We start from the raw sequence: 24,458 nt of genomic DNA on the forward strand, positions 1-24,458 counted from the left end.
TGGCAACCACGCGTTGAACAAACACTGACCCAAATAGTTGTCCAACGCTGTAGGCTGTAGTACTCCTTCTCTCCACAAATGTTCGCTGGACTCAGGGCGTTCGCCCGAACCACGGAGCGATGGGCACCTTCATTGGCAAGAATTACCCTTCAGTCTACGTTGGCACCTTCCCTTCTGAACTTCCGGTCATTCCATGCAACTTCAACAACTCTGCGGACCATCAATCAATCCATGCGTGCAAAGAGGGTCCCAAAGAAGCAAGAAAAGTCAAAGTCACCGTTACTTGAAGTTTCCCCGCAGCGTAAAGGAGTCGTAACTCGCCTCATTATTGCCACACCTAAAAAGCCCAACTCCGCTAAACGAAAAGTCGCCCGTATCAAACTCACAACTGGAAAATCTTGCATGGCATACATCCAAGGAGAAGGTCACAATTTGCAAGAGCATAGTGTTGTTTTAGTGAGAGGAGGACGTACAAAGGATCTTCCCGGAGTGGGGTGAGTCACAATTATGCTACAGTCAGTAGACTTGAATGAACTAATATTCACGTTTCGTTCAGATACAAACTTGTCCGTGGAGCACTTGACTTTGCTGGAGTTGTCAATCGTGCAACCTCACGCAGTAGATATGGGTGAGTATTTACACTTATTTCAACTGCTCTACTGTATTGACTATGGTTATAGTGTGAAGAAACCCAAACGGAAGTAGTGTATATGTCATTAATCCTATTGACCTAATGCGTAAAACAATTGCCCTGGATATGGATATGATGCAGATGAAATATTCAGCATGCTAACTTAACCAGATTGCCCGTTGCCCTCAATTTATCTTCTCGTTCTTTTTGCGCTCGAACTATCTTCTCTATCTCCGAATTCAGCGCCCAACACCAGCTGTCTCGTTCGTGCAAACTCCGCGTCTTGAAAACTAACATTTTATTTTTTGCAGAAAGACTGGCGACGGATTTCGTGTTCTGGGGAGTCGTTGTCGGATCCTGGTCAGCATTGGCCATTTGCGTGTGGGAACGATACCAAATCATGAACAACATATCTTCTTCCCGGTCATCTGTTTCTAATCCGTCCTGGTATCGCCTAGGAGCGGATGCGGCGTTCGGCATGTATTGTCCTGCTGGCAAAGCCTGCGCCGCAAAGTATCCGGAACAGACATAGGCGTCGAGCAAATTAATTTTCTTTGGCAATGCAGGGTACATTGAAGATTGCGATCCTATACGAAAACGAACGAGATGACCTGCAACCACGAATAACTGGATGAGCCTATTCAAAGATTAGCATTGTTCGACCAATCAAAATGACTGCCTACTTGTACTGCCCGTGGAGGCCTTTTTTCATATACAGACGTCCGGCTTTTATGATTGGTCGACAACCTTCCAGGACGCACCAATTAAACAGGTTGTCGATCGCTGCGTATGGACTTGATGGACCTTCTGGAGCCTCGGGTGGAATATCATGATCATCTTGACATACTCGTGTCTGGGGTGTTAACCTAGGGCGTCGAGCGTGAGCCAATTCTATCTCTTGTTTAGCATCAAGTCGATGTCGATTTTTCCAGTAGAAAACCAATGCCCGCAAACGTTCGACCCACTCAATCGATACTGAACATGAATAAGCCTGGTAAATAATAATATGGCAGTTGATTAGCCACCTTTCATCACCAGAGTTGGGGTTTCGGGGAAATTTACCTCGAAGCGGATAATGTGCCCTGTATTGAGGAGCAACTCAAATGACCGCCTGACCTTAAGCTGCGTGCGATCACTGATTTTACTTAGGCCGCCGTCTCCCCCTTCATCCTCCTCATCCTCTGTCGTCCTACTTTCTGGGAGTTCCCATGCCTTGAACCAAGACTCATCGTAACTTTGCTCTTTTTCAGTATGCATGTGCGCAGATGTTGGGTGTGAAGCTCTTTTGACGGCAATTATAGTCCTCAAGTCGCACACCCCCGCCGCGTTTATGATTTGATTGGTTCCACGACGAATCTCCGCGTGTCGAAGAGTATGAGAATCTGGGTACACATCTGAAATGGGTGTAAGGCCTGGCGGCATCGGTGGGAATGCCGAATTTGTGTTCAAAATGAAGAGATTTCCGTGGTGGACAGAAATGTATGTCTGCTGCTTCGTCTGCGTATTCGGTCTGATGCGATCCAGATACCCTTCTATGGCAGGGGGTTCATCGATTCGCCTCCCATTGCTCAAATGTATGTGGGTAGGGGCGTGGTCTGCCAAACGAATTTCTAAGACAGGAGGCCTCGAGGCCTTTAAAGATAAAAATGGTTAGTACTATGAAGACATACGTCTGGTGATGACCTACCTTTGCGAATGGCAAACCGCACAAAACAGACCAGCCTCTCGGCATTCCGGTAACGTCATTTTCCAGCCATACCCAGTCCAGGTTGGCATTTTGACGCCATGCAAGCTCCAAAGACTTTCCCTTCTTGATATGTCCTGCAACCAAATATTGCCAATCGGGAACAGTACGAAGCAAACTCATGCATAGCGCGATGACATTCTCTCGCTTGAACATAGTGTATAGAGCAGCGCTGTCTAAGCCAATACTCTCAGGTACATCAATAGTGACCTTCGTGTTCAGCCTAGGATTGTGGATGTCGATTGTTTGAGGCACTTGGCCGCCCATATGTCTCCTATCAGTTTAAATTCATGTTTAAATCATGACCTGTTCAAAGAAAAGAAATGAACGTACCATAGTTGCCAAGTCCAGTCGTAAGCTCTGGACCTGCTCTTCAACTTGAAGACAAATATATTGGTCCCTTCTTTCTCTCGAGTGAAAATCCACCGTGATGTATTCGTATTTAGCCGTGTAGTTGTGGGAGCACATGTTATGCAAAACGTCATGTCCGCAAAAGAATACAGTGAAAGGCGAGTTCTAGATGATTTCAGGGATATAACGTATGAAAGATGTTTGTGACCAGTTAACCATTCCTTGCCTGGGGTAGCCTGGCCAACGAATGTCAGAAAGAATAACCTGCAATGTAGAAAGCAAAACATACATGATCTCGATAAATTTCAATGCTATCCCTCCGCCAGGCAACCAAAAATTCGCCCCAGTCTTCGTAATGTAGGTTTCTTGTTGTTCGATTTATAGCGTCATCAAAGGTGGTTATTCCCTCGTCCTTGGTATAGCTCACTCTGACGAGCATCCTGTCTCTCCAAGAAGTTAGTATGGACGACTGTGAGCATTAGCGCAGAATCTAGTCACCACGAAGGACAACATCTCCCCATATTAGATCCTCCGATGAACCTGAAGTCGGTTCACGAGCTAATGTTGCAGCAAGACTAGTATTGGGATCCACAGTATCTTTGGTTCTTTGCAGGACCGTTTCCGGTGGCACTGGTCCTGAAGCAGGAGTTGGAGTTGGAGTTAAACCGTCTGTATCTTCATTGTAGTGAACCATCCTAGCCTTCCCTTTAGGATCAACAAGGGATGATTGCTGTACTTCACTTTGTGGAATTATTTCTATGGTTCTTTGTGGGGTGCCACTGTTGGTAGTCTCCGCTCGTGTTTTCAGAAGTAAGCCAGTCCTAGATGAAGTAGACGATCCGGCTTCAGTGGCTTCGTTGAGTACAGGAGACCCTGATTCTTTGGGTTGTACCCCATCCGACTCGGGTAGCGCCATGAAGCTGGAGCGAGGTGTGGAAAATGTTTCCATCCCACTGGTCGTGCTTCTTGCAGCGGATGTGCTGTGTCCATCAGGATCAACATGACTATGAGAACGTTTGGAAGAGACCCTTTCGCTTCCAGTTTTCAAGCTTTTATTTACGATGTGGTCCGCGTCATGCATGACGTTCATTCCAAGAAGGCTACCGACCTCAAAACTCTTTCCGAACCAACGGCTGTTTGCACCCTGTGGATCATGCTTTCGTCGATGGTGACGGCGACTCCAAATCTGGCCCCAGTCACTTTCTTTCCATAGCTTGGACATATGTTCAATCAGATTTTGCTCTTCTTCGTCGTCCCATTCATCAGGGTTTCCGCCATGGTGAACAAAGAATCTGAATGCGTTCTCTTTCAGGATCTGCGTGACTTCCTCGGTCTTGTCGGCTTTGGTATGTTCGTTCTGGTTATCGAAAGAAAATGACAATACACTCCCTACGGTGAGTTTTGCTTTCTTGCCTTGTCCTTCAGTGTGGGCGATGACCTTCTCAGGCATTGGTCCAATGAAGATTCGACGATGAAAATCATTAGGAGTCGAGCCAACTGGTCCGACTCCGACAGAAGGTCCAGGTAGAGACGAGATGGACTGCTCCCCTTGGGCTGAGGTAGAAGCCATTTGACATTGATTATTGAGGCGTTGTGGCGAGTAAACGTGGCTTCAGAGGACAAGTGGATCAAGCACAGTACTGTTATGATCCATTGCTTGGTTCTAAGATGTCATAAGTTGTCCATAAATAGATCTCACGAACGGCTATCTCGGTTACACAATGTTGTCCTTATTTTGTCCGCATGTTGACGCCCATTGCAAGTCTATTCCGATATGAGGCTGTTCTACAATATAAATGGAGCATACGATAGGTTAAATCATTGTACAGATAATCAAAGAGAGTTGGGGGATAAGAACCAAAATGAAAAATGTGACAAGTCCGAATATGAATATGAATATTGTACAAAGAAAAAACGAAGAGGAAAAAATGCAGGTAAGTTAGCAATTATTGTGAAGATAACTCTTTTGCGCGTTGTTGACACATCAGTTCATGCGACTTTTGCACATATTCCTCAGATTCCGAGCGCTCGAATCTAAACGCAAAAATCATTAAAAGAAAGTTAAGGCCAGATCAAAATTACTTGCTCTATTTTTGCGCCTTTGACATGCATATCAGGTTCCCGAAGAGCAAATGGGTTAACATCGGTGGCGGGGTTCAAGTTCGCAAGACTGTGGTTTACAAAGCGATGCGTTGTTTCATCAGACCTGACAGCATAAAGCACGTCCAAGAGCTTCGCATCGGGATGGAGTCGCCAGTAGTCGATGGAGATTTCAGGAGCCGGCAGATTGGTCCTGAATGTGATTATCAGACGTATAAACACAGGTATCCATGAAAAAATCACATACCACTCGGGTATCTTTCCAGCTTCGAGGTCGGCAATACACCGTGTGCTATATTAAAAGGTCAACATCCCTTGGCGTTGATAAATAACATCATAACTGAAACCTACTATGTAACAACGGCTTCCTCTTCTAGATAACCGACGAATCGATGGCATATTTTTGGTGAAATCAAATAGGACAAAACTGAAAAAGATAACAATGAGCATGACGTCTGAAACTTTGTAACGTTAAGGACGCACAGAAAAGATTGTAAAAGACCCCTTGGGCACCCAAGATCATCAATCTAAAGAAGATTGAAGGCTGTCGTAGGGTCATGAACGTCCTGCAAAAATATTCATGTCAACCGGCGACATATATATTGATTGCAAGTGGGTACACCTACATCAAATGCATTCTCTCGTTTTCAGCCTCCTCCAAACAAGTGTGAATCCTGGATGAAAAGTTAGATGAAATATAAATAAAACACATTAAGTTTAGCTGACCATCCACTATCCCGGCGCTAAGATAACCATTGAATAATGTTCAATCAGATAATTTTTTGAAACTTACCATCAAACGAAGACTTGTCAGATGACGAAGAGTAGCGGCCACCATTCCCGGTACACCTGCAATGCTTTCCAAGAATAGGATACGCTATAAATTTTGTTGGTCAGGTGGAGGAGCTATTGATGAAACCCTGACTGCCTCACCTCCAGCCATTGTTTCTCAGAAAGCATATAACCAGCTTTTCGAAGTTCTTCAAGTGTCATACCCGGGGCAGGGGGATTTGTGTTGTGTTTGTACCCCGAAACGAAGTCGAATATCCTTCGCGAAAGCTTCACAAGACCAGCAGCGAACTTGTCCCCTAAGGTTTTAGGGTTCCGGTGGAGAACCTGACGGACAGTTGCGGTGCGTTTGTATAATGGAAGATGCCATTGAAAATGAACCAACATACCTCAACAGCTTTCAATTCTTCGGGGGAATAAACAGGATGGAATAGTACCCAATCACCACGAACCATGACGGGCACAGTGCTGACTGCATCATGTTGGGTCAACCGAGAACCAGTACCTTCTTTCAGCGGGACTTCACGAACTTCATCTGCAAAGCACCAACCCGGTATGAATGAGAAAATCCCTTAATGAGTTTAATTTTATGCGTACGTTTCAAGTTGTGTCCCTCAGTAGACTCATTGTGGCTCTGTTTTGTAGTCAAGATCGACTCGTTGGGCCGCATAGATGAGGTCGAGAGCTGCCTAGAAACATGGGTGTGGCTCCCCAGAGTAAGAGCCAGCACGCTTCTACTTCGTAGTGGTGAAGAAGAGAGTCCGAGCCTAAGCGCGGGTGATGCGGTAGACTTGATCAAGGTCGTCCTGATCATACTAATAGTGGTCGGCGTAGACTGCAAGCAACAAATTGCGAACGAATATCAACTGCAAGTTATTCGACCCCAGCGTAACAAAGGTAGCCCGTTTTTATATGCAGGGAGCAGCCTCTGGACCCGGTGTAATTTGGGCCCTTGTCTCAGTAAAACTGGCCTCCACGTTCCGAAATAACCCGCAGACGAGTCATACCCCGACACTGGCGCGTGACCTATGAGTAATCACTCCGCGATCCTTTGCTCTTGAAGCAAGAAAGAAAGAAAAAGAGTCTCGATATCACAGGTCATGTACAAGCGCTCAGATACGGACGAGCGTCGAGAACTGTGGTTAAGCCCATCAAGAAACACATGGGAAAAGTTGGCAAGGTGCCCCGACGCCATTTTGCATCCGCTTCGGCTTGGTCCCTGTGCGAATCCCACATCCGCATATGGCATCCCACAGGCAACTTTTGGAGGTCCGCGATATTCGTACCGGCGGCTGTCCCCGTTCTTGATTGCAATTAATCTAACTCCAAGACTTGTGCACAATGGTAGAGCACTATATGACAAACATCCTTCGTCTCAGAGGCTTATTCCCTGAACGATGTACCTGAATAACGCATTTTTTCAAGCAGCAAATTGGATTGCGGGAGTATTTGCGACGTGATGCGTTCTAGTTCACAGCGTTTCTAAAATACAAGTTGCTCAACTCCCACCGAAAGAAACTTACCTGAGATATGAATATTTGTTTTGATTCCTAACCATCGCTACCAAGAAATACGTAAACGACGTAGTGTTCCCTATAGATAGATTGCACTTTGGGGGTGAAATGCTATTTTAGTATGACTTTAGCAATGATCACTAGAGAGGTAAGTCGGTATTTCCTGAAGCCAGGCGTGCAGGCGCGGTATGATAAAGGTAATGCCCGCGAGTGAGCGTAAAGTACACGAGGAGTCCCTATTTTCTTACTTGCTTCAAACACACGCCTGGGAAGGCACTGTGTATACGTTATGTTGCTCAATCTTCGGGGGCCGGTTGCAGAGATCCATCCACGATCGACAACTGATCAGATCCACGCATGTATAATTTCCTCTAATGCACTGTCCATGAATAATCCGTTCAGGCGAGGGCAAAGTTGGAAAGTCAAGCGATCCATTGTTAGATGCCAGTGCTTTTAGTGACACAACTTGAAGTATCGCATCGACAATCCATGGCACAGAGTCCCTAAACAAAACATCATTATCTCACTGGTAAGGAGGGTTACACAGGTTTTGTGCGGTAGATAGGTCATCAATGATGCATTGCGTCAATATAGCCGATAAGAAAATACAAGGCTCTTCAAAAGAGGTGCTGAACCGGATACATAGATTGAAGTACATGAATTGTCGACATCTGTCGCTCCGATGTCTCCAAAACAATAATTTCCCTGACACCCCACCTTGCAGTTCTATCTCCCATCAAACCTAGATGGCTCCGTTATTCTAAGCTTAGTCTAAAGAAATCGATCTCTCAGAAACCACCACAGAGTAGATAGTGTGTTTATTACAGCAACCCTCCACCATTTGAGATTTCATCTCCAAGCTTCACTTTGGAAAGAGCAATCCGAAACCATTCGAAGCATCATTCCGTGAGAGTAGTCCGAATCTCAAGGCCGCACGTGGGGGTAAATTCAATGAACCTGACCTTATCCGAAAACACAGAGGACACTGCGCAGGAGAAACGAGGCGTCGAGTTCCGTCGCGCCATGCACGTGGTGGGTCCAGGAGGCAAGAGCTTACGCCCTTTCATGCTTCTGTTAGCGCTTGTCAAAGTTACAATTCATTCGTTATTGACCGGGAGATACAGTTATTGAATTCTGGGCCCCAGGATGCAAGTGAGCTACCCACAACCACCGGCAATAGAGAGAATATTGTAATCGATGCGGGAGCTGAATATAGAATAGATGACCAAGGATAAGAGATTTTGCTGAATTCTTGAGACCGGTGTCAAAAGAGAAACGAATGTTCGAAGACCGATACACCGATAGACCTGTGGTGGACAGCCAGGTGGTCCCGTCCTGACGTCGCCCACAAAGAATTCATGCCCGCGAAGGCTAGAGCGATCGAGTGGTGGTGGTGGTAATTTATTTTGCGTTCCAGGGGAGAAAGATCGCAGCACGAGGCCGGTCATGATACGAGTGCGTTGAGATTGTTGGATAGGCTATGTGTTCCCATTGGCGTTCAAAATATTTTTTCGAGGACGTAACAAGTAGCAGTAGCAACATGTCCCGCCCTTCCCAAGCAATCTTTTATGTCGAGTGAGATAGATCAGGATTTAGAGTTTGTAACAAAACAGATAAAGAAACACACGGGGCAGGAAACTTCTTTCCGATCATAACCTTCGAGAGTGCCACCATTTACGAAGCTAAGTCAATAGATAGTAGCCGTACCCCTGGTTCACTATCCTGGTTTCGAATGGGAGACCTGCTCGTTAGGCTTTGGTCAAACAACGCATTCCTGAGACGAGGAAATGGTGCACAATCGAATGAGAAGCTTGACGAGAGAGGAAACATGTGAGTAAACTAGAAATAGAAACGGAACCGAGGCTGGGGAGCAATGTCTGAAGAAGACAAATGCCAGCGGGCATATCATCGGAATGGGACAATTATACCTCGTAAACGAGGGTGGACACTTATCGATCAATGAGACGGAAGCGAAGCAAAAAAGTGGTTTAAAAGCTACGAGACAAATAACGATACGTAGACTCCCAGAGCTTGGAATTTGGGTTGCGAATGGAGATAGCAAAGCACAAATGAGATTCGGAAAGGGCCCCGTGACGATGAGGCGGAGGACGAGAAGCCGTTGGACAGGATGATAGGCGTGGCCATCCAAGGATAGCAGCATAGTAGGTTCATCTCCGAGGGTAATAGCATAAAACGACAGCCAGCGCACGCAAGAGAGACTTGAGATCTGGGCGAACCAAAAAGAGGGGAGAAATGGATAGCCGCATCGACGTAAGTATATGAGAAAGTTGGCAAGATCAGGTACGAAGAACGGGTAATAGAACTTGGTTCGAAGAACAAAGTAGTTTGCTATATTTTTGATGATCCCTGAGATTGCAAATGGGAGCCAATGGAGACGGAGAAGGGGAGCAAGAGAGCGAGAGCCAGACGAGAGCCGCGTGTGGGGCCTTATTGGGAGAAAATTGAGACGGCCTGAATGGCAATGGAACCAAAGAAGGCTATGAGGCAAGGAACCTGATAGACAACAAGAGGGATTGCAGAGATGTTTGGGAAACGGACTCTGGGAAAGACTGAAGCGCCGGATTAAGGAGAACCAAAAGAAGAACAATTGCTGGTGAATTGCACAGAAAACGAAGTGATTACGGTTGTGTGAGAGGCGTAGGTCAATGGTTGCAAGGAGTCAGACAGGAACAGCGGTTGCCACCAACAAAATAAAACAAAAAAGCGCGACGGAGAGAACTACAAGAACCAGACGAGGAGACTGTCCAAAAAGGGAAAGAGTGAGATTGCGGATACGCAAAATATAGAAAAACGACAAACTTTATATAAACGCCCGCGATTCGACAGCAATCCATCCATTCCCGATGCAGACCCCATACGACTGGTACGCTCCTCCACACACATATCCCTCCACTGCCAATGATTTTGGAGGCCGCACATATCCCTCTCCGGCCCCCAGCATCGACCCCTCGCCAGGCCCGCTGCCTCATCTCACCCTCCAGGAGCCATTTGCGCACCACAACAGGATGAGTGTCGCGTATGCGCGGAGACAATTGGAGGTACTTAGCAGTCTATGTTTTTTCATTTTTGTCACTCGCTGATCAATTGCCGTCTTAGGTCGACCAGGCTGCGGCCCGCTTTCCCGAACAAAGGGACATGCAGCTTCCCTATCACACTCACTCTCCCTCCACTTCCATGGCGTCCCCGTACTCTCCCTACCCCTCCCGCAACATAGACCCCTTGCTCGATGAGGCCCGTATCCCGTCTCCTGCCCTCAGCTCTGGTTCTGGTTCTGGTTCTGGTTCTGGTTCTGGCTCTGTTTCCGGATCAGCTCGATCCCCTTTGTCTGCAGGGGCTTCCGAGGACGCGTCTTATCCTCGTGCTCAATCGACTGCGATGCCCACTCGGCGCATTCAAAAGCACACAAAGCATCGCCTACTGGCTGCAGACCGAAAGGCTATCTGTTTGTACCATCTCAACGCAAAGCATGCCCGTCAGGAGGACATCGCCAATCGTTTTGGCTGCGAGCGCAGCACTGTCAGCAAAATTCTCAAACACAAGGATAAATGGCTCAATATCTCAACAGCTATGGAGGCAAGCAACAGTGCCAAATCAAGGTACATACCCTGCTCTCTGCGTTGTTTTCTCTATGCTAATTTGTTTTCACAAAGGGGGAGCAAGTTTCCCATCATAGAGTTAAAATTATCCGAGCATTATCTGTACAAGTGGTACAACAACAACACCGTCATTACAGACCAGCTTCTCCGCACTACTGCTCTTCAGATAGTCAAAGACGAAAATCTCGGGTTGACCAATTTCAAAGCTAGCTCGGGCTGGCTTGAAAACTTCAAACATCGCTACAAAATTCGACGCGGAGAATGGCTCGAAGGACCCATTAAGAACAAACTCAAGTACGGCACTGAGGCTCCTACCCAACAGCCATACCCAACCCCGGACAATCCTCACGCACCAGTGCCTCTTAGCGATCAGGTAGAAGTTTACAATTCTTTGCGCCCGTCCCAGAGCAGCAACGCTATTGACACGGAACCACCCATTGACCCCCCCTCTCCGGGTCCTTCACTGGCAGAACTGATGAAGAGAAACACGACAGGGGAGAACGGCGAAGAATTGCTGTCTGTTTCTGACATCATTGTGCAAAATGCACCCCCGGACTATGGCAAACGGCTCTACCCACTTTTCTTGCCCGCAGAGGATGCTCGCGAGCGTTGGGAGCAATTGAGGGCTGAGCCACGTCAGCCCACCATCAGCCTTCAGCACATAATGGATTCGGCAGACAAACTGGCGTCTTTCTTCGACAACGAAGGCCGCGGAATCATAAAGCCTGCCGAAAAGCGCGTGCTTGAGCACATCAGGAGTGCACTTATGCATCTGAGCATGGGGCATGACTGGGAACGATGATTTGTGTACTTTTTGGCCGTGCTCATAGGTTTCCTTGAACGGATTGAAATGCTGCTATCATATGCCCTTCTTTTACGAATTTTCACGGATTCTCTTTACGCTCAAAACCAAATCATCATGTCCATTCCGCATCCGAACAGACTTTTTTTCGCTGTACTTTTAATTGCATGCCACCCATGCCCCTTCAATTTTTCCACCCATGTATTCTCTACGTTCCTTCGCCTTTCGTTCTTCGACAAAATGCAACCTACGACCGAAGAGTGTTTCGTCGCCTTAGTGTACGCCGACAGTATGAACTTCCATGACCTCTTGTACTTGTAGCCCTTCCACAATAATTTATTATACATTTGCATTATCATCATCGCCGTTCCATCGTATGGAAATGACTGGCCCCGGTCCCTGGTAATTCAACCTCCTGCGGCGTGCACACCAAAAAGAACTAGCGGGTACGCCTCTACTTTACTCCGTCCCTGTCCGTACAATTCGCTCACCCAATCCTAGATTCCCAGTGGCTTCTCTGCATCTCGCCATACTTGCCTCTACTCCAGCCTCATGGTCATGTCAAGCGTCCATTTGAAAATCACTCACACATTCACAAGTTTCATAGTACAGTGGAGCGTCTTGTCTTGTTCCGAGCTTCCATTGTCCTACCCCCGAGCCCAGCCTAACTCATCGCTACACACTCAATACGTTCTTTCATGTTATTGTTCTTCGAGGCCCAGAGAGCTCAGCCACTCGTTCCTGAACTTTGTTCGATGATAAATCAATCGAGTCTTTCATTAACACAACACCACTTGATCATAATGAATAACGTATAATGTACACAAGAGTAATTCCGATCTCGTATACTTTCAATGTAAACCGCAACGTACAACTCGCCCTTGTGACTAAATTCTGTAAAGTTTGGGTTCAGCAAAAAAGGCGGATGGTCAATATAATCTCGTCGCAGTTTCCGCCTAATTTTCTTTCCAAGTTTCATTAAACACAAATGGCGCAAGCGACGTCTAAGCCATGGCATATTGCGAAAGAAGGACACTTTGTAGTCATCATATGAACGTTGATGAACCATGACCGCACCGTTGCATCATGTCATCAAACGATTAGCGCCGGATAGGAAAAAAGGCTGAGTCGCATTGACACAAGTATTTTGTGGCTTTTTCTGTGGGAAGAAATTCTAAAGCATACGGATTTCGCAATGGAGAGAGAATAATTTGAATTTTCGATCCATTGCCATTTCTTCAAGTATTCGTGCATTGAAGAGTACTGTGAACCATGTCCAGCCTGGAGGAAAGTTCAAAGGAGTAAGAGCAGGAAGGGGATAACGAAGTCAAAATAAAGACACAAAATGTAGGCGCGGGCCGGGTTTGGTCTCTGAGATGCGATAAGCAAGCAAAATCAATCCAAAAAGCAGCAACCCGCGAAGGGACGGAAAAGGCTTGGAAAACCACATATAATGTGAGAACAAAGAGATCACTGAGCAATTGACGAGATCACAATAGAGAAATAACAGACGATTAAACCCCTTTAAGAACCGAGGATGGATTCCGAAGGAGAACACCGAGCACAGCAAGGCTTATCTGCCCCTGGCTTGGATTTACACTTGACACAGCCTGGCAGTCATGAAATCTTATAGGGTTCATTGTTATCCAGAATATACATTCCTTTAAATCGAAATTGAGTTTACATTGTTCGTTATTGACCAACCATGGATATGTGTACGTGTATGGCCTTGCAAGCAAGCACATATATTACCCACGATCAACGGGGGCAGCTGAAGCTGGACGAATCTTGAAGCAAGGTGCATCCCTAAAGCTAAAAGTAAGAAAATCCAACCTAAAAAGGGCGTTGTGGGGTGTCGCCATGGTATAGCATCTATCTATATGCCAGAAAAAATGATATGTTCAGTCAGAAAAAAAGAGTAAAAAGAGACGATGCACGTTATATGCGCGTCGAAACGTAAAAATTGGTGTGGCATGAACAAAACGATAGAAAGCCAGTGTGTGATATAAATGTGGGAATGTAAATGTTAAGGGGTATATGGGTTGTTGTTACCGAAGTCGGACCACAAGATGTAGCAATAAGGAAAGATGGAGGATAGAGACAGGGAATAGGAAGTCGGGCAGTAACAGTGTGGGACGATGTGCAAAAGAGCAGGTTATCGTCACTTAGAAGCCACCATATGCATCATCAGCATCGTAGACTGACTGCATGCTTGCTTGCTTCTTGTGTTTAGGTGCAGCAGGCTGAGCAGAAGGTGGGGTAGCAGTGGAGGGACTGGCAGCCGCGGGAGGAATAGCAGGGTGCTTGGGGTCAGTAAACTCAGTCGCGTTGGGAGCGGGGCTTGGGAATCCAAAGCTACTCGCAAGGGGACTGGGCGTCGTGGGGAACTGAGAGCGCGTGCCAGTTGTCAACCCTCCTTGTGCCAGACCTTGCGAATGAAGAGCCGCGCCATCCACGCCAACTGACGAAACTGATACGCGCGACTCGACGTGGATTTCGGGGAGTGTCGGTGGCATCGAGTCAATACGGTAGCGCGAGGCAGATCCTGGGGTGTGTACTGGTGAAGGAGGGGCGGGGAAGTCGCGAGCTTGAGGTTCCGCGCGGGCATCAATATCTGCATCACCAGAGTAGCGTCTGTCTATGGCATACTGAGCACCTCCGGGAGTGTGAGGAGTCCCGGGGTCTGCGAAGGGACCAGGGCTGTTGTTTCCGCTTCCTGCAACAGGGGGAGGCGGCATAGGCAGCTCGCGTTCAACGTCAGCGGTGGCCAGGCCGGCGGGTACGTCCGCGTTCAGCCTGCGCGATATTTCGACATACTGCGCAGCCTGGTAGGGGGAGACACTAGAGCGGTTCAGATCGACGTAATCATTAGCCGGTGCACTCTCACGCTTGAGCTGGAGAGGAGAAGGACGATGAGGATCGTTAGAGGCAATTTCACCAGTATTTGGATTTGGATACTGGGGAGCCGAAGCGCTAGGTTGACGGGTAAGTACAGGCTGGGGAATGCTCACGGGAGCAGGGAAAGATGGGTCAGATTGATGTTGCGAATACTCGTAGTTCTGGTGTCCATTGGAATGATAGTTGTAGTTGCTCTGGTCCCTGTACTCATCTGGCACGGAGATGGCAGGCGAGAAGGGGTTTTGTGTATATGCAGGGGTAGCATACATGGGATTCGCTGGTGCGGGGGGGATACCACCGTCTACGTTCATAATTTGACCAGGTTGGAAGGACTGGTACGTGGCAGCAGAACCATACCCTGCTCCATTGCCTGCAGCATATCCGCCAGCGCCATACTGGTCGTAATGTTCATCTCCACCATATACAGCAGGGCCGGGGTGTCCATACTGAGTACCAAAGGTTGGTGCGGGAGATGCATAGCGCTCGACCATGGGAGGGGGGTTGTTATATCCACGTGCAACCGTGTCTTCATGAGTAGGAGGGTCATCGAGAAGGACTGCAGAACGCCTAAAGTTCTGGGTATCGAAAGCACCTTCCGAGTCGCGTTTACGTGAACGACGCTAGATTGGGGGTTTTCAATAATGATCAAGTAGGCAAGGTGAAGGGTGAAAGAAATATATGTCAATATTTCCTGTGATGAATGGAAAATAAAAAAACAAACGCACGATGAAATAAGCAACGGCGAAACCAATAACAGCAATAGCAACAACACCCGCTCCAATTCCACCGACAACTGCTCCAGTGCTCATTCCGCTGGAAGTGTCCGCGTTATCAGCAGAATTGCTGGCAGAAGGGGCTGACAAAGTTGCAGAAGAAGAGCGTGGAATAGAGACGGTGACAACGGCAGTCGACACAGGGGCAGTTGTTAACGACAGTCTGGTCTGGTTTACAATAAGATAAATGAGCCTCAAATAAACAGATAATAGTGTTAGATGATCGACTAACAGCGGTGGGTGTTGTCGACGTGGAAGAGATGGTGCTAGACGAACTGAGAGTTGTTGACGAAGAACTGGAAGTGGCCGAAGACGACGAAGAGGATGAAGTAGATGATGCGCTGCTTGAAGATGAGGACGAAGTAGCAGACGGAGTAAGAGGCAGATCATCGGAAATCGAATTCTGAGGGCCGGGCCTCGGAGGGACTAGCGACGAGTTGTTCACATTAAAATCCTTGACCAGCTACGAAGCATAGGTTGACTCACAAATGTCTGGCAGTCCTCCAAAGATCCCAGTGGGTCCAGCGTTGGCCGGATCGGTGAACTGGGCAGTGGGCTGAAATCCGAGTTGAGGGTTGGGTGCCCTGCGTTGGGCAGCAGCGGCAGCGGCACGATGGTAACGAACATTGCTGTGGGAGGCCATATTCACTGATTTCGATGTATTTCTGGTGATGTCTGCTGAATTTAAGTTTTCAAATTTTATGCTCTTCTGGATTCGTGTCGTCGAAGGATTTTTGTTGGTATGTAGGATTTGGATATAAAACAATCAAGCCGGGTCCTGCAGTCGGAAAACGAGAGAAGTCAAAAAAGAATGTGGGCAGCCTTCGGTGAGGGCCAAAGAGTACAACGACGACGACGACGAACGAAAGGGAAAGAAGAGAGAGAGTTGACAGAACAAGGCAACCGTTTTGGTTGACCGTTGCCATCATCATTGCTATCAAACTCGTGACCCATTCCGCCAAAATATATCACTTTCCGTGCGACTTTGGTTTGATTTCCTAGAAAACAATCCATATAACGTGCCTAGTTTTCCGTTTATATCCGCAAATCAGGGTAAAGTTTCGCGAAATCGTGATGTTTTTCCGCGTTTTGACAGTGAGCCATATGATTCTCAATAAATAGCAACCGAGGCATAAATCCACCCTCCTGTGTGTCGTCAGCTTAATGTAACCAGGTGCCCAGTGGCAGGTTAAATTTTCATCGAGAAACTGGAGTTTTAGTTAAGAAATTGACCACTCACGAAAGGAACATATAGATGTCAGCGGTTTGTCCATCCAACAAAACAAGGCATCGATAGAATACTCAGATCGACACGCTTCCTGCAAAGCCTGCTTGGTTCACTTTTTCAGTGGATAAAGCCCACTTCGGAAACTATGTAACAGCATCTTTGAATCTATTAGGATTATCGTATACCTATCCACATGCTATAGATAATTATAAAGTCCCACTCGTCGCCCCTAAGGTCCTTTTTTCAGAGACGATCTTACGTAGCGCGCCTAGTGTGCGACCTTGCCGACGTCAGGGATATCTCTCTATGTATCCCTATTTCTCGCCTATTCGCTTCCTGAATGCCCTTGCAAGCATTTTGACAGGTAAAATACTTTTATCGCCTGATAACAATTCAGATGCCCTCAGTATTTCAGTGGGCGCTTATTTTTAGGTTCAACATCCAACCCCATTTCGGGAAAGTAAAATGGGAGCCCTTATGGAATCAAAGACTCATTTATGGAATCTGGTATTTAATGTCGTTCTGTAGGATGACCCACCCAGATGTTCCCCGTTACACATATGTCGTACTCATAAAACCTGCGACAAACATTAAACAGGAACATCCGTCCAAAAAAAGACTGTTATCTTTACATTTTCAAGTTCTATTGCAAGTATTCAGTTTGTGCGTATGTACTCCAACCATATATGTTATGACCCAAAATACCATTAAATCCCAATGTCCAGTGGCCGTATGGGGTTTTTAACAGCAAGAAGGGTCATAATAAATAAAGGATAGAATGCAGTTTCAATGCAGGGTCTCGGCGGAAACAAAAGTGAAAAAAAAAAGTTTCAAAAGAAGGACGTGGGGAAAGTAAAACAAGAAATTCAAAACGGAAGCAAAATTACAAATCCTGCAACGGAAAGCACGGGGTTAAAGAAAAATATAGTCCATCGGAAAGCAAGGGTTAACACAATGTGCGATAACAAAAGGTATATCCAGGTATATCAAGAGACAATTCAAAAATTACAAGCAGATCTGAAGGTCAAGGTGAGATTGTATCCGGGGAGATTCAGGGGTTTCACGAAGCCTGTTCGGCTATTTACGTTCATTGTCCATATATGGACGGTTTTGAGAAGTTTCCGGCAGGCTGGGAGAAGACCTGTGGAATGGGAGGAAGCCAAAATGTCAGAGCACAGCAATGTGAAGAGTTAAAACAGAAAGAAAATATAATGTCGGGAAGACCCAAAGGAGAAAATGACGACAAACATATCATTTACGTACATGTGATGATGATCCGTTCGTTCTAAGATGCGTTGTGTCGTCCACCATCATACCGTGTCCATGATGTGAGTGCGGTGATGATGAGGATGGCGGAGATCCTCCTACACGCGGTGCAACAGATGCCATATGGTGGAGTTCCTGCTCTCCCATACGCACTCTGTTGAACAATCGATTCATTTCATTGGCCTGGTCTCCAGCCTCTTCATATGCATAACTATACTGCTTCAAGCCTGCTATACAGTTCGCAACTTCGGGGCGCCCAAGTCTTGCCAACAAAGTCCCAGCAAGAATACAGCTGATATGCATAACTGCCGGATCCAATCGCTAGATAGGATGTTTAGCATCGCCATTTAAGTTGATATATGGATGGCGGAGTGCCAACTTACAAGGTACCCGTTCGATGTCAAGACCCCTGCGAGACCTGCAATACGCAGAGCACCATGCAATGCTTCGTCGGCTACTTTACGTTTCACATCATCGATGGCAGCATGATTGTGGGGTAGGTTTCCTCCCGCGTTGAGCTCTTTGATACCAAAGTCGTCTAGCGCGTTGAATAAAATGATCCACATAACGTGATAAGTAGCATCACTAGCGCAGGACGATACGGCCTAAAATTGAACAAGGACAAATGAGACACATGGCGAGGGCTGTCAAGTAGAGTACCCACGGAGACAAAATCCCATTCCCCCTCGAAATTACTCGGAACGCCGACGAGATTGAGATATTCCTCTCTCCATTCGGTCAGAGCCTTAGCGAAAGTGCACAGGTTCTCAAATGAAATGCCATCAGAATCGGTGGCAGGTCTCCAAAGTTGTCGTGACATCTGGCGAGCTGTCCGCGCAAGAGAATGGGCGGCCCGATAATATCCCTAATCATATATTTTGATTAAAGTCAATTCATTTCCGATGCCATCGAAGGTGACGGGATGTTTAAGACATACCAGAAACTGTAGAGAAAAAGGCGGCGACGGCACATTCAATCATACAAAACTAATTGACACAGCTGAAAGGAGTTTTCGTACCTCTAATTGTTCCCTGGGAGATGGCATTGGGGCTTGTCCGTCGGATACTTCCATGTTGACCGGGTCAACAGTGTAGAAGTCAATATCGTAATCATCATCATCCAGAACAGGTTTTCTTCGATAATAAGCTGAGGCGTATGCATCACTGATACAAGTCATCCACCAGGCAAAGATCATAGTTCCACGACTTTCTGGATCCTGTATGTTCGCCATCACTGATTTATGATTGATCTATTTAAGTGGCATAAGAGTTAATATGTGATCGTTAATTCATAGTTGACGGATAGGTGAGAGACTAAGGAAAATAATAAGAGAGACTCACACCGAGATCAAGCAAATGGCGCGTTGCCGAAGTTAGCCAAAATCCGTGGAACCCTATTAACCTATTAGACATAAAAAAGCACTTCTTTTCGGATAATTAAATTACCAAGTGGGTCTTCAGGGTTTTCTGAGAGAAAAACCAGATTAGAAATAGTGATACAGAACAATTGGTTAGAAAATAACTGACGATTTTGAAGTGGTTCAAGTAACAAAGAAATGACCACATGGTCTGATGAAGGAATACGATGGACTTTCAAAGCTTCCGCAAGGTCTCGCGCTCGATCGATGAGGGTTTTTGCCAACAAGCTTTGCCCACCAGGCCGTCGGCGGTCAGCAACTAGAAGAGGATGCTCCGAGAATTTGGTACCCCACGCAAGCACAGTGGCTACTAAAGCAGGATGCAGAGGCGGAGTGTTGCTCGAAACAGCTGAACCTTGCAGCTGAAGACGTGTCCGGAACTGTTCGGGATTAAGGAGGGGAAGACGCGTATGTACTATCTGAAAGAAGACTTCCACGAGGTCCAACGCAAACCTGGAGAAAGAAAATGAGGGAATTGGTTGTCAGATGTAGATACACTGTGTGGACGAAAATTAGGCAATAAAGTCAGATCATTGTGCGAGATGTAGAGCAGAGTATAACCTCTCACCAAGAAGAACAATAAATCCTCGGAGAGCAGCGTAACAAAATCTAACTGTGAGAAAGATGAACGTACTCTGATCTGAATTTCGCATCTTCTAATTTGAAGGCCATATCGCCCCAAATATCATATTTTGAACCGCCTTGCGATGGTGAAGAAGACATGGAGCTGCTGTATGTGTCGATGAGCAGACAGCAGAGTCGTGTGCGTAGAATGCATACCCTGGTTGGTCAGGCGGAGCAAACACAAACTTAAGGACGTCGTGTGTAGGTGTCGACAAGGTCAGTGGCGGAAAAAAACCGTACCGCACCATAAGGGGTTGGTTCTGTTGTGTCATTGTGGATGGGGAAGATGGGGCATCAGGACCGGGAGATGCACTGTGAAACACCGTCAACGGGGATTGAAGCCGAGGCAAACAGCCAGAAGGACGAACTATTTTGGAGGAGTATGGGTAGATGAACTGCTGATAAATGGTCAACAAAAAATTCCTCCGACCTTGAATAGAGATGTTCATCGCGGAATGCGACGGCTCCGTTACAAAGGCCGTAAGAAGAGTTTTACATACTTTGCACCAGCAGAACTCAGATTTCGGGGCCGGCGACTAGTTGCAGAGCTGCGTTTCTTTTCGCTAGTTGCCTGTTGAACAAAATGTCTGACTGAAATTTAGCACGAACAACCAACGCAGATCTGGGAAGTGCGTACGTGCAGGCATAGTTCTTGGACAGACAATGCTTCACAGGACTCGATAAGCTCTCGGCATGATCAAATGATGATATGAGAAATTACCTGACACTGAAAGAAATCAAAGATGGTCAGTCCAGTAATTGATAAACACAACAAACAGACGCACCTTGTCCTGGCCAGGCAGACGATTGCACTTGACTTTGCGCGCCCTACGGAAAGCATAAGGGATGGGAGAGTGAACGAAGGAAGAAAAGTGGGCACCTGCAGGCATCGCAAGCAGTATTTTGTTTCCGTGGAGGTGGGAGTGTTTTTGCCAGTTCGTGGATCTGATTCTGCATGGAGGGTGTGGGCAAGACAAGACCTAGAAATGTGGGCGTCAATGGGATAGATGGGGCCGACGAGGGAAGTAAAACGGACCTTGCTGCTGGTTGGGATAGTGGATGTCGTGCTGCATCGGTGACAGACTCGGGGCAGAGATTAGCTCTGTTCAGGTATATATAGGATGATGAATGGACAAGGCCAAGCACAAGCAAAGCAAACCCACTGAGAACACAATCTGCTACTTTTCATTATCTAAGCAACTATCTCCGGATCCGACGTCCGTGACCCTGCATACCGGTACCGACTTGTCACGCTCCCACATCACCCATTTTCGGTCACACTCCTCACACCTCAGGCCTCACACATCATCATGGTCAAAGTTCAAATTGTCGAGGAGAAGGAGTCCAACTCCCCCTATGCTTCCTCCTCGTCGTCCAGGTCGTCCAGCTCCGTCTCGCTCTCCTCTGTAGAGTCCGACGTCTCTGTTGACGAGTCCTTTTTCGACCGTGTCGCTGCCCTCAAAGACATCGTTCCTCCGACGACGCGGCACAGTATCGCCACCCGTATTTCAAAGACCGCCTCTTTCGTCAAGAAGAGCTCAAAAGTGATTGGCAACATTGTCTGGGTCATCACAACTTCCGCCCTCCTCGTCGGGCTCCCCCTTGCCCTTGTCGTCGAAGACGAAGCCAAGGCCGTAGCGCAGGAGAAGGAGATGCTCGAGCAGCAGCAAGGCGCCCAACAGGTCGGCTTCTCCTCCTCTTTCCCATGAGTTTATTTGTTGACCCTCTGCTTCTTTCCAGATGATGGCCCCTTCTCTCTACCCCTCACAGCCAGGAGCGGAGTCCGGACAGCCAAAAGGGCTCGTGCCGCCAGGATTCTAAAGTCGCTTTCGCAAGACGCCGATTTTGTCCTACTTATATACTGTCTTATTTTACTCCCAACACCTGTATTCAGTTCTCATGACTGCTCATCTGGGTTATCCCCAGCACTCCCATCTCTTTTTGACGACCATGTGCCGTCGGTTCGAGTGTGAGACCCGCGCTGCCACGTCCTAAATGTTTACTGCTGCGCAACTTTTTTTCATGACTTGCGTATCTCAGGAACGGCACTCAAGTTACTTGAATATAAAACTCTATTTATAAGTGCGCCCTTTTCTACTTACTCGTATTAATACTCGTCAGCCTTCAAATAACGAAAACGCCCATGTCAGTAAAATCATCACCCATTTTTCGTAAGCGGACTTACAGCGACAGCCCTCGGGCGGGTTGGGAACACGGTGGGTCGAACGAAATTGTCCCTGATACGTTGTCAGCTGCCGAACGGCACAATTTAGCGTGTTAAATCCACTCACGCTGAACGATAACGGCGCAGATATGTGATCGCATGAGCCTCTATTTCTGACGGCTCGACACCAACCGCCTCCCAGTCTCCGGGAGTATCCGCATCGTCAATATATCTTCTTGTTACCTCGTCAGGGCTAAGAGTGGGCCACCACACATTTTGCCCGAGTTTGGCGAGCAAGTTGGCGAGTGCTTTGGGGACCACAGGTGCACGAGAAGGAGGTTGCAGTGTCACGGAAGTAACGAGGTCCAAAAGATATTCGTACGACAAGGTGGACGGGCCGGGGAGGTTCAGTGTTTTCGAATATTGAGGGTGGGTCAACAGATTGACCAATGCTTGAGCAACATCGAATACCTGATCCAAACAGAAAATTCAGAAGGGCTTCATGGTTGACATTCTAGTAAATCGCACTCACATGAACAGGTCTTATTTTAGTTTGACCGTGGTTCAACTTCCACCAGATGGGCCAGACTAAAGTAGAATTTTGTCAGAATGAACGGTGACGCAAACGCAAGCAATTCCATCAACATACCCGCCATGTTGGTCAAAAGTTTGTCTTCATAACCAAACATCGGACCCGGGCGCACTATGGTGGCCGAGGGGAAAGCAGCCTTAACTAGTTCTTCACCCTCAGCTTTGGCTTGATAGAATTTGGACTTCGAGTCTTTGGAGGCGTCCAGGTGGGACACATGGATAAATTGTGATACACCACATTCCGCAGCCAGCTTTGCGATCCTCTCCGGACCTACAGCATTCACAGAGCGAAAATCGAAATTTCTAATAGAAGTTATTTACGTTTGACAAGGTGAAGGAAAGGGGGAATAAGGAGGCTTACTTGGTCTCATATTCCCGGCCAACAAGATTGTATACGGTATCAGAGTGCCGCAGACACTCTGCAATGGACTTCTCATCTCGGATATCCCATTCCTGGAGGACGAAGTATTCAAGTCCTATTGATTTTCCAAAAAAAGAAAATAGCGAACCATTCTAACAATCTGTCCAAGATCCCCCATAGGCTTCAAGAATCGCGCTTCATCCTCCTCGCGGTACGGTACAATGACCTGAGAGCCCGTTTTGCCTGCAGAGGGTCAGCTAGCTCCGCGTAAAGAATGGCCTAACAACGCACCGAGTTTCGATACAACGTATCTTCCCAGAAATCCAGTGCACCCAAAAACGGTGACACGATGGCCAGAGACTCCGCTGTAGCCAGGAGGTCCAGAAGATACGATGGGTTTGTTACCTGGCAAAGTTACAAGATCATGGTACGCGCGCTGGGTGATAGGTCAGTTTAGTGTTAAAAAGAATGTTGTTTTCTGTATACATACCTTTCCTATCACAACCGTGCGCTGGAGACGCAGCATTGTGGGCGTGGTGGTCAACATCCCTAGCCCGTCCTTCAATCAGTCTGTTGAGAGCAAGTCGGTCAAGGGCGGGAGGTAGACGTTCACAGGTTCACGTGATCTGTTAGCATTTACTGTACGTCGCGATCGTCACATTGATGCAAAGGCTTTCCAACTTGATCCAACTCTTCCTCAACTCTTCGGCTGCTTAGATCTTATTGTTTGATTCTTTTCTAACATGGTGCAAGGAAAAACGAAAGGCTTGACTGCAAAAGCTGCAAACTCGAGACAGGCTGCAAAAGCGGCTGCCAATACGAAGAAGGGGAAACGTTCTATCGCTCCCAAAAAACCATTGTTGGTGAAGCAAGCGGCGATGCATAAGGTTCGTAGTGGGGGAAAACAACTGACTAAACCCTCCGAGTCTTGCCCAAATAACTTTCATTCTCTGTAGGAGCTAACGGCAAAAATCAACAAATCAATTGAGCAACAGATGGTGTCGGCTGCTTCTTCTGGCCCACTGACTATCATGAAAAACACTGCTCCCCAAACGTGAGTATTCAATTCTTTGGTGATACTCAAAATCAACTTAAAATTCCGATAATAGTAGTTCTGGTTCTTCAAAGACGAAAAGTAAGACCGGTAAATGACATTGAGCGGTGTACATTTCATGTCTTCCAAACGTATGGGTCTGTCAATTATGGTTTCTGTTCATCATATGTTTTCATTAATTTCTGACTCAATAAAACTTGCCAGGTTGTATGATTCTCTTCATTTGTGAATGACAGCAATGTCCCGTCCAAGCGCTTGGTCCCAAGATCTAATTCCTTTGCTATAACCTTCATGACCCTGATCACCTAAAATACAACACATTGGCCATCTATTGGGGAAGGAAGAGGAGGTTCCATGGCAAGCCAGAATGTGAATCTATCCGTAACATATTTTTGGCGCTTTTTGGCCACCAATTGTCACACATCGGAAATGAGATTTCATATCCCATAAACACACACGCCAGTCAAGTGACTCATTTCCCTACACCCGAAGTCCTCGCATATTCGCCTGACTAGGTTTTTTGGTGTCCAACTC

At 47.0% G+C, this 24,458-nt stretch overlaps 9 protein-coding genes across 9 annotated transcripts; 4 read left to right on the top strand and 5 right to left on the bottom strand.

Moving 5' to 3' along the window:
• Window positions 1-78: 78 nt before the first annotated feature.
• JR316_0007073 (30S ribosomal protein S12) lies at window positions 79-705 on the top strand (the record flags this gene model as incomplete). Its single annotated transcript, XM_047892816.1, has 3 exons — window positions 79-494; window positions 557-628; window positions 681-705. The coding sequence occupies 3 exons, from the start codon at window positions 79-81 to the stop codon at window positions 703-705; spliced, it is 513 nt and encodes a 170-aa protein (XP_047748098.1).
• Window positions 706-781: 76 nt separating this feature from the next.
• On the bottom strand, window positions 782-4,296 carry JR316_0007074 (Meiotically up-regulated gene 56 protein; the record flags this gene model as incomplete). The annotated part of the gene is made up of 7 exons (XM_047892817.1): window positions 782-1,268; window positions 1,315-1,622; window positions 1,694-2,263; window positions 2,319-2,649; window positions 2,709-2,962; window positions 3,016-3,170; window positions 3,225-4,296. 7 exons carry the CDS (start codon window positions 4,294-4,296, stop codon window positions 782-784), a joined length of 3,177 nt encoding a protein of 1,058 aa, XP_047748099.1.
• A 491-nt stretch (window positions 4,297-4,787) lies between these two features.
• Window positions 4,788-6,429, bottom strand: JR316_0007075 (Alternative oxidase, mitochondrial; the record flags this gene model as incomplete). The annotated part of the gene is made up of 10 exons (XM_047892818.1): window positions 4,788-5,019; window positions 5,074-5,118; window positions 5,178-5,253; window positions 5,310-5,392; window positions 5,453-5,500; window positions 5,553-5,569; window positions 5,620-5,703; window positions 5,760-5,942; window positions 6,005-6,150; window positions 6,213-6,429. The coding sequence occupies 10 exons, from the start codon at window positions 6,427-6,429 to the stop codon at window positions 4,788-4,790; spliced, it is 1,131 nt and encodes a 376-aa protein (XP_047748100.1).
• Window positions 6,430-9,993: 3,564 nt separating this feature from the next.
• Window positions 9,994-11,548, top strand: JR316_0007076 (uncharacterized protein; the record flags this gene model as incomplete). The annotated part of the gene is made up of 3 exons (XM_047892819.1): window positions 9,994-10,188; window positions 10,247-10,746; window positions 10,801-11,548. The coding sequence occupies 3 exons, from the start codon at window positions 9,994-9,996 to the stop codon at window positions 11,546-11,548; spliced, it is 1,443 nt and encodes a 480-aa protein (XP_047748101.1).
• A 2,165-nt stretch (window positions 11,549-13,713) lies between these two features.
• JR316_0007077 (uncharacterized protein) lies at window positions 13,714-15,862 on the bottom strand (the record flags this gene model as incomplete). Its single annotated transcript, XM_047892820.1, has 4 exons — window positions 13,714-15,066; window positions 15,172-15,387; window positions 15,452-15,645; window positions 15,706-15,862. 4 exons carry the CDS (start codon window positions 15,860-15,862, stop codon window positions 13,714-13,716), a joined length of 1,920 nt encoding a protein of 639 aa, XP_047748102.1.
• A 1,672-nt stretch (window positions 15,863-17,534) lies between these two features.
• JR316_0007078 (uncharacterized protein) lies at window positions 17,535-20,827 on the bottom strand (the record flags this gene model as incomplete). The annotated part of the gene is made up of 17 exons (XM_047892821.1): window positions 17,535-17,588; window positions 17,711-18,034; window positions 18,097-18,318; window positions 18,378-18,578; window positions 18,732-18,962; window positions 19,054-19,106; window positions 19,159-19,179; window positions 19,240-19,583; window positions 19,765-19,860; window positions 19,911-20,066; window positions 20,123-20,149; window positions 20,255-20,341; window positions 20,392-20,420; window positions 20,476-20,481; window positions 20,540-20,582; window positions 20,635-20,734; window positions 20,791-20,827. The coding sequence occupies 17 exons, from the start codon at window positions 20,825-20,827 to the stop codon at window positions 17,535-17,537; spliced, it is 2,031 nt and encodes a 676-aa protein (XP_047748103.1).
• A 237-nt stretch (window positions 20,828-21,064) lies between these two features.
• JR316_0007079 (Mitochondrial import receptor subunit TOM22) lies at window positions 21,065-21,575 on the top strand (the record flags this gene model as incomplete). The annotated part of the gene is made up of 2 exons (XM_047892822.1): window positions 21,065-21,436; window positions 21,495-21,575. The coding sequence occupies 2 exons, from the start codon at window positions 21,065-21,067 to the stop codon at window positions 21,573-21,575; spliced, it is 453 nt and encodes a 150-aa protein (XP_047748104.1).
• Window positions 21,576-22,041: 466 nt separating this feature from the next.
• Window positions 22,042-23,396, bottom strand: JR316_0007080 (NADH-ubiquinone oxidoreductase 40 kDa subunit, mitochondrial; the record flags this gene model as incomplete). The annotated part of the gene is made up of 7 exons (XM_047892823.1): window positions 22,042-22,389; window positions 22,451-22,506; window positions 22,568-22,812; window positions 22,871-22,962; window positions 23,019-23,113; window positions 23,162-23,306; window positions 23,361-23,396. The coding sequence occupies 7 exons, from the start codon at window positions 23,394-23,396 to the stop codon at window positions 22,042-22,044; spliced, it is 1,017 nt and encodes a 338-aa protein (XP_047748105.1).
• A 217-nt stretch (window positions 23,397-23,613) lies between these two features.
• Window positions 23,614-24,022, top strand: JR316_0007081 (UPF0390 protein; the record flags this gene model as incomplete). The annotated part of the gene is made up of 3 exons (XM_047892824.1): window positions 23,614-23,757; window positions 23,827-23,924; window positions 23,980-24,022. 3 exons carry the CDS (start codon window positions 23,614-23,616, stop codon window positions 24,020-24,022), a joined length of 285 nt encoding a protein of 94 aa, XP_047748106.1.
• Between the last annotated feature and the right edge of the window lie 436 nt (window positions 24,023-24,458).

Source organism: Psilocybe cubensis, chromosome 6 (assembly GCF_017499595.1).
Source record: "Psilocybe cubensis strain MGC-MH-2018 chromosome 6, whole genome shotgun sequence".
NCBI classification, from domain to species: domain Eukaryota; kingdom Fungi; phylum Basidiomycota; class Agaricomycetes; order Agaricales; family Agrocybaceae; genus Psilocybe; species Psilocybe cubensis.